General features: G+C 47.1%; 2 protein-coding genes and 1 non-coding gene across 3 annotated transcripts in view; 2 read left to right on the top strand and 1 right to left on the bottom strand.

The window, feature by feature from the left end:
* The window catches only part of LOC144121319 (uncharacterized), a 45,750-nt gene that overhangs the window by 7,151 nt on the left and 23,872 nt on the right, over positions 1–14,727 (top strand). The window lies entirely within an intron of this gene.
* On the bottom strand, positions 9,237–11,734 carry LOC144121318 (craniofacial development protein 1-like). Its single transcript, XM_077654477.1, has one exon. The coding sequence runs from the start codon at positions 11,509–11,511 to the stop codon at positions 10,612–10,614; it is 900 nt and encodes a 299-aa protein (XP_077510603.1). The 5' UTR covers positions 11,512–11,734; the 3' UTR covers positions 9,237–10,611.
* On the top strand, positions 12,138–12,210 carry TRNAA-AGC (transfer RNA alanine (anticodon AGC)). The gene has a single exon. It is a non-coding gene; the product is annotated as a tRNA-Ala (tRNA).

The raw sequence follows: 14,727 nt of genomic DNA, 5'->3' as shown, positions 1-14,727 counted from the left end.
AATAGTGAACCAGACGCAATGCCCCACCAAATCTCGCAGGGCTCGGTTATCGTTGGACGCTGCCAGATCTATAGTCTGCACTTTAACAAATGCTGGGTTCGTTTGCCTCTGTTTTGGTGCAGCGTATCAAAGATGCCGCGCCCTTTGATTGTGCGAGTGGCGGAACGGATGCTCAGGGCAAGTGCAGGCACGCCTGGACTCTATGTGTAACAAATGTACTCGCAGTTGTTAAGTTCCGTGACGGATTGTTATGAGCAGTGCACAACTTCCAAACACAACAGTTTGCAAACAGCTCTGAAGATTGAAGACAGAAGCCCCGCAAAAGATAGGAGCCGTTAGGTATTATACCTTCATCCAGTAACAGGTCTTAACCAACCGCAGTGGTAGGTTACACTGCTATGCACCAAATCATTGCGACGTATCCCAGATGGCTGAGTGGCTAATAGCCAGATAGCTCTGAGTGGCTGGGAAAAGGGAGTGCGGCTGCTGGATTGTGGGAATTTTTTTTTTATTAAGGGCTGCAGAATGAGTAGGCATAAGAAACCAGCATACCTATGCATACGCGTGCTGTCTCCTGATATACTGATTTAAACGAACTTATATGCACCTCCATGTTTTAACAGGTTTCAAAAACCACCCGTGAACATCACCCTTGTCCTTGTTTATAGCTTTAAAAGAAAATAAGATTCCCAGCGCCCTCGTAGAAAAAATGTTATTTGCTAAATTTCGAGCTAACAAAATCACCAAAAGAGTCTCCTGATATCAACTACTGAAGGCTAAGCCTTGCCTTGCAGAGACCGGAAACAAGTATTCTTTATCCTGCTGGCCTGTACAAGGCTGCCCCTGCACGTGCTAAGCACGCCAAAGCACTGAGGAATGCCTGATGGATATTTATTTTAACTTATTGCATATATAGTTCTCGATCTACTTCGCTTTCGTCCGTGGCCATATTAACTATTTCATTTCTTATTTTCAAGACCCCTAATTACGAGATACATATATCATATGTACGTACGCCTCAAACAAAATGATGAACAATCTCTATTACTCCAGCGCATTTTTTCTATGACCAAAGAATCCGCATTGATGTGCACCCTTTGCTGTGCACCCTAAGCAGGCGCCCTGAAAGTGAATGGTCCAGAGTGCGCATGCACCAGCTGCTCGTGCAGGTCATCCTTCATTTTCAGAGTGCTTGTCTAGGAAACACAGTTTCGCCTTACGAGCATACCGCTAACTTTTTTGGCAAACGCAAACGCTCACAGGAACTGCTCCCACCAGAGAGCTGCATAAAATTAAGTGCAAGCAGTTGCGCAATCTGTAAACAGTTGCTTCAACGTTGTTGCCAGAGCGCTGTTTCGTCGTGATACAAAAAAAAAAAAAAGCCAGGCTTGTCTTCCTCGAAAGGTAAGGAATACGCAGTTCCCACCCAAGTGAGTAAGGGGCTGAAAGAAAATGACGCGATAAATCAGCTGAGAGGAAGTGGAACAAGCGTAGGTGTTGAATGGCAGCCCGAAATGTAAATGCCAAAGGAAGCAAGCGGCAGGAAAATAAAGAAAGGAAGCTATCAATAAACCATAGGAAGCCGGAGCTACTTTCCGCTCAGTTCCGTGCACTGCGGTGGACGCTGGAGACCCAGCTTCGGGAACGGGTGGCTACCGTTTGACCATTGTACTGCTCCCCGTAGCCCTCGTTTCATTCGTGTCTACACTTCTTGTGTTGTCAAAAAAAAAAAATTAAACTCTGCACAGGCCAGTGGTCCCTCTTTTTTATTCTTGTGTTTGGCGCATGATACCCTTAGATGCTTATGCGCCACTAAACCCAACACAACACAACTCTTCTTTCTTCATGTTTCCACAGCTACAAGTTCAAAGTTCGCCGAAGATTCAAGCAGCCGCAATTTAGGTTTTCAAAATACACTATACTATACTGTTCAGCGCGCATGAAGACTGTGCAGCTCTTGTCCTTACACCGCTGGCCTTGGCAGCGCTGCGCACAATTATCGAAGCGAGAGCACAGCAGAGCAGCCCCCGAAGCGCCGTTAGCTATGCGCTCGACCTCTGGCTCCCCACGCCCTCTCCACTTCGCCACGAGTCCCGCTCTGGTGCCGGAAGAACCGGCGCGCGTTCATCTTGCCGGGAGCCCCCCAGTAGGGCGTGGGCTTTGTTTACATTCTGTTTGTGGGAGGGAGCCTTGTGTTCCGTTTCGCGGAAAACCGTGGCGCTGGGTTGCCCCACGGCCGCCGGGCGCGTTTCTTGCTTAGGTTCAATGCCCCTGAGCTGAATAACTGCCGGCGCTGCCGTGGCAATGACTTGCGTAGGCGGGCGTGGACGCTCCGGAGGGCAGACTTCGATTCGTCAGGCGCCGCCCAACACTCGAACCCGTACTGTAGCCTAAAATACAGAGAGGCGGGCGCTTACATGACAGTTCTGAACGCATCCGTTGCTTACTAGCGTTGAGAAAAGGAACGCAAGATTATAACCGAACCAAAGTTCAGTATCTAAAAATCCTGTTTGAAATACTGCTAGACAGCAGTCATCAAACGCTGATTAATGCCATTTTTTTTTCTGCCTACAGGTAAGGCGACAATTCACCATAGTTCAAACTGTGTCTAAATTAGTGGAAACTTTATGTTATGGGCCTCACTCGCAGTTCTACAACCCGTTTGGTTGACAGCTCTGGACTGACTGATGCTTATAAATAATTTAGCCTCGCTATTGACAACACTTGGGACAATCATACGAGCCTGCATGTGGACAGTGTTTGTTCCGGTGTCAAAAAGAGTGGAGGACGTATTCAATACACGAAATGAGCTGCCGGCTGCGGAAAACGGTGCCAATGTCTTCTCACTGACATTTAAATAAAAACTATTAACCACCGCGGTCGGGTTTGAACCCGGAGTACCCGCGGGTTCGAACCCGACCGCGGCGGCCGCGTTTCGATGGAGGCGAAACGGAAAGGCGCCCGTGTGCTGTGCGACGTCAGTACACGTTAAAAAAATGAAAAACATTGAAAATTGTTTTTTTTTTTTAAGGAAATGGCGCAGTATCCGTCTCGCATATCGGTGTACACCTGAACCGCACCGTAAGGGAAGGGATAAAGGAGGGAGTGAAAGAAGAGGTAACGTAGTGGAGGGCTCCGGAATAATTTCGACCACCTGGGGATCTTTAACGTGCCCCGACATCGCACAGCACACGGGCGCCTTAGCGTTTCGCCTCCATCGAAACGCAGCCGCCGCGGTCGGGTTCGAACCCGGGAACACCGGATCAGTAGCCGAGCGCGCTAACCACTTATTCACCCCGGCGGGTACGTTAAATATCCCCAGGTGGTCGAAATTTTTCCGGAGTCCTCCACTACGGCCCGCCTTTCTTCTCTCAGTCTCTCCTTTATCCCTTCCATTACGGCGCGGTTCAGGTGTCCGCCGAGGTGTGAGACAGATACTACGACACATCCTTTCCCCAAAAACCAATTTTCAATTTCACAGTAGCATACTTCTTTTCCTAATGTGCTTTTAAGTATTTGTGAAGGTTGCGTCAACAGTAATTTGTACTTGTCAATCAGTCCGCCGCTTCTGATAACTGCATTTGTTTCACATCCAAGCTCGAGTGGAGGAAGTTTCCTGATAATGAAATGCACAAGCGCCGCCCGTGTGGTGGTGCATCGGAGCTTTGACTATTCCTTGGCTTCTTTAACTATCTGGCTGTTCGAATAAGAACGCAGGTTAAACAGTTACGCAACTGACAGCTGCTTTCAAACCAGACCGGTAGCAGACTGCTGTCGCCAATGTTTTTTTTTTTTTTCGAGGCCAGAACACGACGCAACTGTATTGTATGCTTGGTGTCCAGTCAGAAAGTAGTGTATGTGCAGGTATTTGTTTTTAAGATAACCTCTTAAATGTAAAGGAAGATATGGTCTATATATCGTCCTCCCATATTTGGTTCAAGGATGTGCCATGGCTGCTGCTTTGCTATGAGTCTCAGGTCGTTTAGTTTTCGCTTTTATGACTTTGCGATCCTGCTTGCGGTTCATTTGAGGAATTAAATCGAATTCTGCAACAAAACACTTCACTGAGTGAGCGAGCTGTCGAAGTATAACCAGTATAACCCGTTGAGGTTCACACGCCACTGCGACTCAACGCTGAAGCGACCATCATTCTGCATGCCGTCACACCGCGCATGTGTTGCCGCCGTTATGGACAACATTGAAGCTGACGAAAGAAGGCGCCGACCAAAAGAAAAGATGGGATGACGTTTCGGCTCCCCCACGGGAGCCTTGGGGGAGCCGAAACGTCAATCCATCTTTTCTTTTGGTCGGCGCCTTCCACTTTCGTCATGTACCATCCCGACCAGACGGGTTTCCGTCAGACTCTAGACTTCAAACATTGAAGCTGTTTGGTCACCAGTCAGATATGACAACCGGTCTCTGGATATAGGTGAAAAATAATTTTCACCTGGTAGCAATTATTAAAGAGTTATGGCATACTAGTCCAAATCAAGAAGACGAAATGGGCGAGGGCAGAGCATGTAATGCGAAGTCAAGAGAAACAGCGTGCATTCCGAAAATGAAAGCGTGGCAGAGGACGTCAAAGGGTCAGGTGGGCGGATGGTATCATGAAGTTTGCGGGGATAAAGTGGGCCCAGCTGGCACAGGACCGGGTTAATTGGAGAGATACGGGAGAGGCCCTTGTCTTGCAGTGGACGTAATTGGGCTGCTGCTGATGATGATGACCTGGCAAGTACGGAGCTGCGCATACCACGGCAGTACATATCAAATGCAGGCCAGTCGGTTTAGGTTAATGCTAGCGGATACGGTGCCCCTCTACTAGTCCCTTGAATTATTTGAAAGCAGGGGCGGACGACGGAGCCTAAGCAATTCCTAAACTAAGTAAAGATTAATGCCGGCCAGCTCCTTCGGTATCAGCTGCTACTACCAAACATTTCCCCAGGTAGCACGACATGAGATATAAGACGTCTGTAACGCAACTATGGGACACAAAACAAATGGCTCGGAAGCGCACAGGCAATAACTGTTTCCAGTTCTCCGATTATCTAAATCGGCCATATAGCTCGCTTAAGTCCGGTTCCAAAGGCAATGCAGAATTCGTCTTCGAGATGCCGCAGAAAAATCGTCTAGAAATTGGCTACGACAAGGCCTTGCTGATCCGAATACAGGTAGTTCGTAATTCGCATTTAAGATGTCCACAGCACGTTTTGTACCCATGAAGTTTGTTAGTTTTGTTCAGCGAACGAAGGGCACCGTCAACCTTCATCAAACTTGCACTGTGCATTGCGCAGTAAACCTGCTAAACGCTGCAAGTTTGATGTTGGGTGTCAAGCGCTCCTATACACTGCGTAAATGAAAAGAAACAATGTCAGAACAACAGTCTTTATTGTGTTCAATAAAGCAAGATATAAAAAATAAGCACACGCACCATCTCAGCTGGGTGCATTGAATGATGCAGCAGAGCGAAAAAAAAGAAAGCTCACCTCAGAAAATCGTATAAGCAGCATCTAACGCAGATTAATGGTGCACCTGTATGTAAAAAGAATTACTACACAAGCAGCTAAAATCACATTCAGAACCTCCTAAGACGCGCTATACCTTTACTCCAGTCGCTCTAAACTGCACGACCATGCCTGTAAACGTCGCGATGCGAGTAAAGCAAGCAAGACTTCCCGCCTTCTTGCGCAGCGCACCGTTGATTCCGTCTTCTTGCGATAGCTTCTCTTGGGGCCGTACATTTCTTGCCAAATTGCCTGAAACACGAAAAAAGAACAGTTAAGCGAAAAACGGGCAAGGAAATGTGTCAAAAATTCTTTGGATTAGATGCTGAATGCGTGCCCTGCGTGGCGTGCCAACATGGTGGCTCCGGCCTTAAAGGGACCCAGAAAGGGGGTCTCAATAAAGGTGCGATATGTCTGGGACGTTAAAAGACGACGGTTCATAATTACCCCCCAGCAAGAATTACTTTAATGCGTTTTGTGGAAGCTGAGTTATATGCAGACAAAATTTGAACTTCCGCGTCTTCGCGCCTTTCCCTCTCCTCTCGCACGCAAAAACGGCGGCGCTCCTCCGCCGACCCCAACACTGGGCCCCTCCTCTACCTCTGCCGGCTGCGGCGCGCGCGGAGTGGCCGCGGCCGCAGTAGCGCGTGACGTCAGAAAGAGTTTGGCGCTGTGAACCAATGATAACCCCCGGCTGTTGACGTCATTTACAAGACGTGACGTCGTCTTCCAGGTTTTCGTGCGAAAGCCCGGCACCGCGCGTCGCCGCGAGGTGCGAAAGCGGGAATTTTTAAAAATGTATTGTAAATTTCCCGCTCGCTATTGAGGTCTCGTACGCGGCATGGACGCTCGGTGGCCTGTACTCTACATAGTGCAAGCATTTTAAAGCCAAGCTCAAACACCCCTTTCTGTAGCCCTTTAAGACAAAATAGCTGACGCTGTCAGTAAAGTTCCTCTCCAATGTAGCTAAAACCTCTTCGTCTTCTCGTCCTATCCGGAAGGCGAAAAGACTACACAAGAGCGGTTAACAAACTTTCTAAGGAAGAGCGAAAGTGCGTTCAGCACTTACTTGATAAAAGAAGCAAATCATGCCGTAGCCATGCCCGCGAACACGAGAGCTTCCCGCCATTCGCTTCGGCCGCCTTGCAGGCTTGACCGCTCGCTCAAGATGTGGCATCCTTCAGTGCGACTTGCGCATGCGCCCGGCGAGTGATGCAGCGCGGGCTCCGCACGCAGCTTGCAAGCGCACGGTATTTCCCGCCAAAAATACACACGTCTGCAATTTGGCTACAAGGCGATACACATGAAACACGCTTGCAATACTCGTCCCCTGTTTCAAGACCGCTTCATTCGGTTCTGCTTTAGACCTTTCGAAAACGTGCCATTTGGTCGAAAAACTCTTGCATCCAATACATCTCCCGTAAAGACGTTTTGAAAACGTCGCGTGTTACCTGGATCGGCAAAAACTCCATGAACAAAATCTTGCACCCTGAAATGTTTGCAACACGACATTGCGCAGCCGCCTTTTTGTCCATTCTCAACTTCACTCGCGGCTTCACATCTTTCGGACAGAAATCGGAGCTTACACGGGGTTCCGTCACGTACGTCTGAAATTGGGAAATTAAAAACCACCGTGGCAGAGGCGTAAATAGCCTGCCGCTGTTACTACAACGACGAACGATCAAAATGTGCAGTGCAGGCACTCACTAATAAGGGAAAATAGAGACAATAACGCGAACCTGCATCTTTTAAACCGCCGAGATTTTTCGAAAATACACTCGAGTCATGTCATCCTGCCTCCGGAGCAAAAACGACGCTAGCGCCGTTCACTGCAGTGGTGGAGCTCGCGGCCAAATTAACGCTCGCCTAACGGTAAAGTGAACTGTAATAAAAAGTGAAATATAATAATAATAAACCTTTATTCGCCACGCATACTTTATATGTATGTGGGTCTGCCAAAGCGACAGCTTGCCAATGCCCCCCTTCAGCAGCGACACCCTTCCTTATTTGAATTTTATTTGTCTTTATGAAGCACTATGGTGGCTGTGTAGCCATTGTGTATATGTTCCAGTATTTCTATGTAAGGCTCCTGTACCCATATTCCGTAATGCCTGTGTGAATGCCTAGGTTTCGACAGAGTGAAATGCTTTCTTCTCGATTTCGACTACGATGTCAATAACATACGTCTGTTCCCTGAAACACCCTGCTCTCTCCCAGACTCTTAACATTACAGCAATCATTTTCCTTTCCATAGCTAACTGCATTGTCCTCAATTCATATGGGCAATGTACTAATGGTGCAGAATCCACTCTTTTGAAAGCTATCGCCATACGAGGACTCTAGTTTCCCTGTGCTGGTTACAGTTAGCATGGAGCAAGCTTCCACTCCTTCAAGAGTGACAGTAAAATGCAGTTACAGTAGTGAAAACATTTTTTTATGCATAGTGAGGGATATGGTTAGCAAAGAAGAGGGCAAAGAATGTCCGTGCACTACCGCCAACAATCCCCCCCCACTGTGGGTATGTGCCACTTAGAGGACAACACCACCACCGCTGGTTGTTTGGAGCGGGTATCTGCAACCCCATCGCAGCCTTAAGAATGCGGTGCCACCTAACTATGACAAACGCCTGCATGCCTCCCATACCTTTCAGCGCCGCTGCTTGACATACAATGAGGCCACGACACTCAAAAGACGCCAAGTGCAAGCGTGACTGATCGTATTTGTAGAGGGGCAACATTCGATTCGGAAAGGCGTCATAAGTAGGCGGCTTGAATATGTCAGAGAAACTGATTCAGTATAGGACGTTTTACGGGCGAATGAGAAACGGGCCTGTGGTTTTTGGGAGAGAGAAAAAATAACGAAAGTAAGAGTGGTAAAGATGGCCAGCAGTACATTCCTCAGGTCTGCTACTTCGAGGAAGAGAAAATGGGAGAGATGAAGACAGTTATGATCAGAGGTGAAAATGTAATTAGTTGTGTACACAGAGGCCTAATATGATGACTCCAATATATTCTAATATATCTAATCAGTTTATTCTGCTTAAAAGCATTACATGCACCCATTGTAAATGCAGAAGGTACTAGAGCGAAAGGCTGAAAGGGGCCCTCCTATCAAAACGAGCACAAGATGATATAAACATAACAGCAAAACAAAACACGAAACCTGAAAATCAAAATTGTAGAGAAAGGAAAAATGTGACTGAAAAACTGGTCAGGACTATAACAACGATGACAGAAATAACCTTAAAAAAAAAAGATACTATACGATAACATCCACTCGAAAGAATAATCTATACATATTGGCAGGATGTTTTGAATGCACCACAGAAAGGAAGCAATGGCTAAAATGAACTGATGTAATGCCCATTGCTTGATTCTGTGTGAGCTGCCAAGGTGATGCCATGTAATTAAGAATATCGTCAACAAGAAATGAAATAGATAATATGGCAGTGGACAAAGATCAAAATAAGTATTTGCAATAAGTTAAAATAATTACCCATCATACTGAACACCCATACAATGCATGCAGTTTTTCATATTAGGGCGTATTCTTGGATTTTAGGTGACACTTCGGTTCTGTTCCAGAAAATGCTGTATGATTGATAGCAAAAACCATATTAAAATCAAAGAAATATGACAAAAGATGGATTTAAAGGCATTAATCAGCCCTTTGTTTCGATACCGAGCTATGAGTTCACAGCATCAGCATTTGGCTTATGCGTTAGTGAATCTACACTTTTGTTGGACGCTAATACTGTAATAGTATTAGCCTGTAATACACACTTAACGCTCTAAGTTCAGACATGTGGGAAGATCAGTAATGTATATTGAGAACACGGGAGGTCTGTGTATGGAACCATGTGGGACTCCATTGAAGCTGTCTTGGGTACAGAGCAAGTGCAAGAGATGGAAACTACTTCAGTCCAATTAAATCACTTAATTAGTGGCAGTGCAGGACTAGATAAGCCAACAGCAACTTATTTCGGGAAAAGTATATTCATTGAATGAAAAGCTTCAGAAAAATCAATAAAAGCATGCTAGTTAACTTGCCACAACCTCAGCTTTCGTTAATGTTGCCAACTACGGAAATTAAGGACAATTCAGCAGAGAAGCCAGGGAAGACACCAAACACATTAGTACATTAAACTTCATTTGTTGACTTCCCACTCCAACAAGAAGCTTGGCCACTAATTATAATTATTTGGCATAATAACACATAGTGAAACAAAGGAAATGGGAAAAGAAACAGCCGCACAATGCCCACCTAAAGAGGCACAATGCCTGCCTGCTGACGAATGGGACGGAAGAGAATATATATATATAAAGAGCAAGCAGAGTAATAAGACAAATGTGATGACACCAACACGACACATTGACAAACAAGGCACTTGGAATGAAAAAAGCACGCACATGCATGAAGGCAACATATACACATTTGCGTAACTCCGTGTGGTAACATTTCTATGCCCTTTGCAAGTGCATCCAGTTGTATTATTCCGGTCTTTGCGGTGCATGGAGGGCAAAAGCTACAAGCTTTTTATAAATAATATATTTTGGCTCACTGCGTTGCGCCCCAAAAAACAATGCCAAAAAGGACAATGACCAACTAATGCTAAAAATCGCGCAGTGTCCATGCAGCTATCATTGGGAAATCTGAGGGATACAACCGAGCTGTTCAGACAGGCAACAATGCATCCACAATTGCACTCAGCGCTACACTGCTGGACAATAACTATGCAGAAAACGGATTTCCCTTTTTATTACAGTACATTGCTCCCCTCCCCATCTGCAGAAACATGCACACTGGAAAGAATAGTGTTGTCAAATTGAGCGTCTTGTGTGTGAGCCGACCACACTGCAAGCACTGCAAGTTTTGCTTGCATTGTAGTACTGACTGCCAGAGCTGAACCGATATGTGCATCCGACAAGCTCAGGTAATAGACATCTAGCATTTCAAAGCACCTTAAAATGCATAGAAAAAGTTTATCAGGCACCGTTTGCTTAGTCCGGGCCAGAGACTTTTTCCAGGTTATTTTCTTTTTGGTACCATTTCGACAAAGGCTGGCAAGTCCACAAGCAATTGGACAGGCAACATCCGTCGAAAGAGCTGTTCAGGGGCGGTTCGCCGACCTACTCTTTGCCCGCAGACCCTTTTCAACTTCGAACTGTCGCTCATCGGTCCGCTGCAGGAAAGCCTGCTTCTCCATGTACCCACCCTTGCCACGATTGTGACTCTTGAGTTCTTCAGCAATGCCTTCTTCGTGCTTAAACTGGTCCCAGTCCAGCTTTGACTTCTCGAGTGTGCTCATCTTTGTCTTCTTGGCCAAGATGTGGCCTAAAATACCTCCCGCTCCGCCGAGCTGCCTTTTCCCAGTCAACGCAGGTGATAGGGCCTGAGCACCAACGTTCCCTTGCTGCTTTGCGAACAACCGCGCTTCCTTGGAGCCCGCCGACACTTCCTTCTCCACCTTGAAGGTCTCACCTGCAAAGTCCATCAATTGAGTGATCTTTACCTTCTTCTCACCTGAACCACGAGCATCATCCTGGGCGCTAGCAGAGGACGTAGACGCCTGGCAGGGGTCAGCAGCAGCGGTCGCCTGTTTCTTGGGAACGTCGTTCGCGTCACGCAAAAATTCGGACCACAGGGAATCTGCTTTCGCTCTTTCCTGAGCAGAAAAGGTCACACCTTCCGATTCCCTCGCATTGTCGTCGCGGTCATTGACGCCGTTGCTCCCCGCCTTATCGCGGCCGACGGCGGCGTTTTCGGTAGCACTTTCATGTGACGGATCCTCCTCGTCGCTATCCAAACGAATACCACCCTTGCGTTTCCTGTGAGGAGACGCCTTCCCTTTCCTTCGCCCACTGGTCGTCGCGGTAGGTCCTTGCAAGTCACTCCCAGCATCTCCGCCACAGTCAGACGCGTCCCGGTCAATCTCATCGGCCGAGGGGACATAGTCCTCGTCTTCGCTCTCGGAGCTGTCGCCGAGATCAGCGACGTTGAAGGCGGACATGCTGTTCCAGCTGACTCCTCGTGCGGAGGCTGCTACCGTTCGCCGAAACGCCTTCTCTCTCGCCTAACGGCACGATTTGGTAACGTTTAGAGTATTTTTGGCACAGGGAGTTACCTACTTTTCCATCCAAGCGAAGCAGAAGTGCACGAATGCACGACAGCGCCAGTGGAAACGCTGGCACGCTGGGTGACAGCCGCCGACGTTTCAACCACGCTTTCCTAGCCGAGGTTGCGTAAACCAAAGCAAAGGGAAGCTCAGGTAGCATTTGCGGCATTTTTAAACCAACGTGCTGGAATCGAACTGTTTAGTTTTATGACAGCTGCTTAGTATTGAGTTTCGGCACAAAACAAGCGCAATTATTTCGAAATATAGGAGGCGATGACTCGGCTCGGGGAGGCACCGGGCTTGCATGGAGGAGGAACTACTTCACAATCATTTCGATTCGGCGTTCTGTTAGTGAAAGCTGATGAATTCGATGTAAAATCAGTTCAGCTGACTACCTGCTTCGTCTAGTTTGTCGTTAAGAGAGAAGTAAAAGACCCGCATACCTCAAAATCCATTAGTCAAAAGGTAGTGAACCAGTGCAGCGAACTACAGTACAGTTATTGTCAGCCGTCTGTCCCGTCGGGGGTGTAGCTCAGATGGTAGAGCGCTCGCTTAGCATGCGAGAGGTACGGGGATCGATACCCCGCACCTCCACTTTTTCTTTTTTGATTTTTATTTTCCAAACTTGCATGTCCGTTCACAAGCACATCCCATTCAGCATCAAGTCTGACAAAATTACGATGATATTTAAACGTCCACCAGTGGTGATTTGAACGCATAGCTTATTTCACTTATTTGGAAAATCCAAAGGAGGGGACAGAGATCAGAGAAATTGATATGGAAAAAGCCAAGGACTATTTACAGTTCACGGTTTATTTCCAGGGTCACCAAGTACACTTAATATTCTCAAACGCAACCAAGTCGTTGCGAACTTTGTAATTTATCAATTGCTGTTTCGAAAAGGCCGCCTGTGCTGAGAAGAGCCCGTGTTTTTATGGAGCTGCGCAAGCCAACACGAAACATGTAGCAGAACGGACGCTAAAGCGATGTGGCAGCACAATAATAGTGACTATTGTTGAATCGCTTAAAAAAAATTATCTCTGCCTGACCGTTCGCTTCTTCGAGCTCAAATTTATACGGACAGTGGGGGCAGTTCGCGCTCACTTTTATTTTATATTACGTTTGGGTTGGGCACTTGCTTGATTCGGTCGAAATTATTTGAAAATCTCCATCTCCTGCGGCAGTGGCGAACCAAACAGCAACCTTTCGCATAAATCAAGGATGTTATACAGTATTGTGCGTTTTTATCGTTAAGATTTTCAAAAATTTCCCCGCCTCAACCGCTGGCTCATTTGCGGTTAAACTGCACACAGAGCTTGCGTATTATGGCAACTTTTGTATCGTAGCAAGTTTGACAACGGTACTTACTTAATTAGTTGAGCTTTGCATGATTCGAAAACGTAATCGTCTACGTAGGTGGTGGTAGTGGTAGTGGTTTTATTAAAAGTAATAGTAAAAAGGAAGGAAAAGATTTTTGCTAGCCCCGGCATCTGCCATCGATACTGAAGCACCTGAGCTGGGGCAGCGGAAATAAAGGATAGCAGCCAGAAGGAGAAATGAAATGAAAGAGGTGACGAGATCGGCGAACCAAAGCACGCAGACGACGTTTTCTCGCTGAAGAGCGGCAGTGGCGCCATCTGTTTTTGCAGTGGAAAACGTCACGACAAGGCCACCGAGGCGAGCATTGCAAACAATATTCTTTGGAAGGTTAAATCAGTCGTTCTAATATTTTTTAGCGCTCAATTAGCCGAAAATGTTGTAAGCGCTTCAGTTGAAGCAGACAAAACTGCCGGAACGGCATAGTCAAACTGCCCGCGCTTCTTGCAATGTTCGCCTCGGCGGCCTTGTGACATTTTCCACTGCAACAACAGATGGCGCCACAGCCGCTATTCAGAGAAAAAAACGTCGTCTGCGGGTTTTGGTTCGCTGATCTCTACGTAGACGATTACGTTTTCGCATCATGCACGGCTCAGCTAAGTAAGTACCGTTGTCAAACTTGCTACGATACAAAAGTTACCATAACATGCAAGCTCTGTGTGCAGTTTCACCGCAAGTGAGCCAGCGGTTGAGGCGGAGAAATTTTTGAAAGTTTTCACGATAAAAGCGCACAATACTGTATACCGAGTGTTGCGTAAATCAGAGAAAATCGAAAAAAATTCCCCCGGCCTAACCACCCGCTCGTTAGCACTCAAAATTCGCACAAAGGTGGAATTTGGCGGTAAGTTTTGTTTTTTGTTATGTTTGGGTGGAGTCCGTGCCTGTTCGGTCAAAATTAATCGGAAATCTTAATCGCCTGTGGCGACGGCGAACCAAAACTGCAAGCTTTTGATGCCGGTAGCGCCATCTTGCGCCCTCCAGAAGAACGAGCACTCTACCGTGCTGGGAGCATGGTTCATGGCTGGAGGCTGCGGAGAAACTCATGGAAGAAACGCAAGGTGCAGGGAGGGGGCAGTTGCGTGCAGCGTTTTCTGCACCAAATTTTGAAAAAAAAAAATAGGTGAGAAAGCACTTTCAAACCAACCCCGCAGCCACTTCGTCCCCCTTGCGTTTCGCTGCAGCCTCTGCGGTAGAGTGCTCGTTCCTTCAGTGAGAACAGATGGCATTACGGGTACGATTGCTGCGAAAGCTTGCCGATACCTCCACCGTCACCTTTGTGCGACATTTGAGCCCGGAAAAAAGTGCGATTAGACGGAGAGAATTTTTTTTTTTTTGCTGCCTGCACCATTTCTCTAGTATATGGAGAAATGATGCAGGCAGCGGCATTGCACGTCCTCCGGACGATCCGGACGAACTGGAACACTGTAGCTCTACTGAGCTCGGAGGTAGGGAGCTGCCAACGTTGAAACTACGGCGAAATGCATGGGAGAAACGCTATGTGCAAAGAGAGGGGCAGTCGCGTGCGAACAATGTTCTATACGCCGTTTTATTAAAGTATTCCAAAAAGCACGTTTGCAATCCAACCGAGCAACCACTTTCTCCCTCTTGCATTTCTCCACCGCCTGAACGGTAGAGCGCTCGTTTGTTTAATGGGGCGAGATAGCGCTACCAGTACCACTCCTGCTAAAGCTTGCTGTTTTGTACCGCTGTCGCCACAGACGATGGAGATATTCG

Source organism: Amblyomma americanum, chromosome 2, assembly GCF_052857255.1.
Source record: "Amblyomma americanum isolate KBUSLIRL-KWMA chromosome 2, ASM5285725v1, whole genome shotgun sequence".
NCBI classification, from domain to species: Eukaryota; Metazoa; Arthropoda; class Arachnida; order Ixodida; family Ixodidae; genus Amblyomma; species Amblyomma americanum.
Note: the sequence above shows the minus strand (reverse complement) of the source record. Positions and strands in the feature narration are given on the sequence as shown.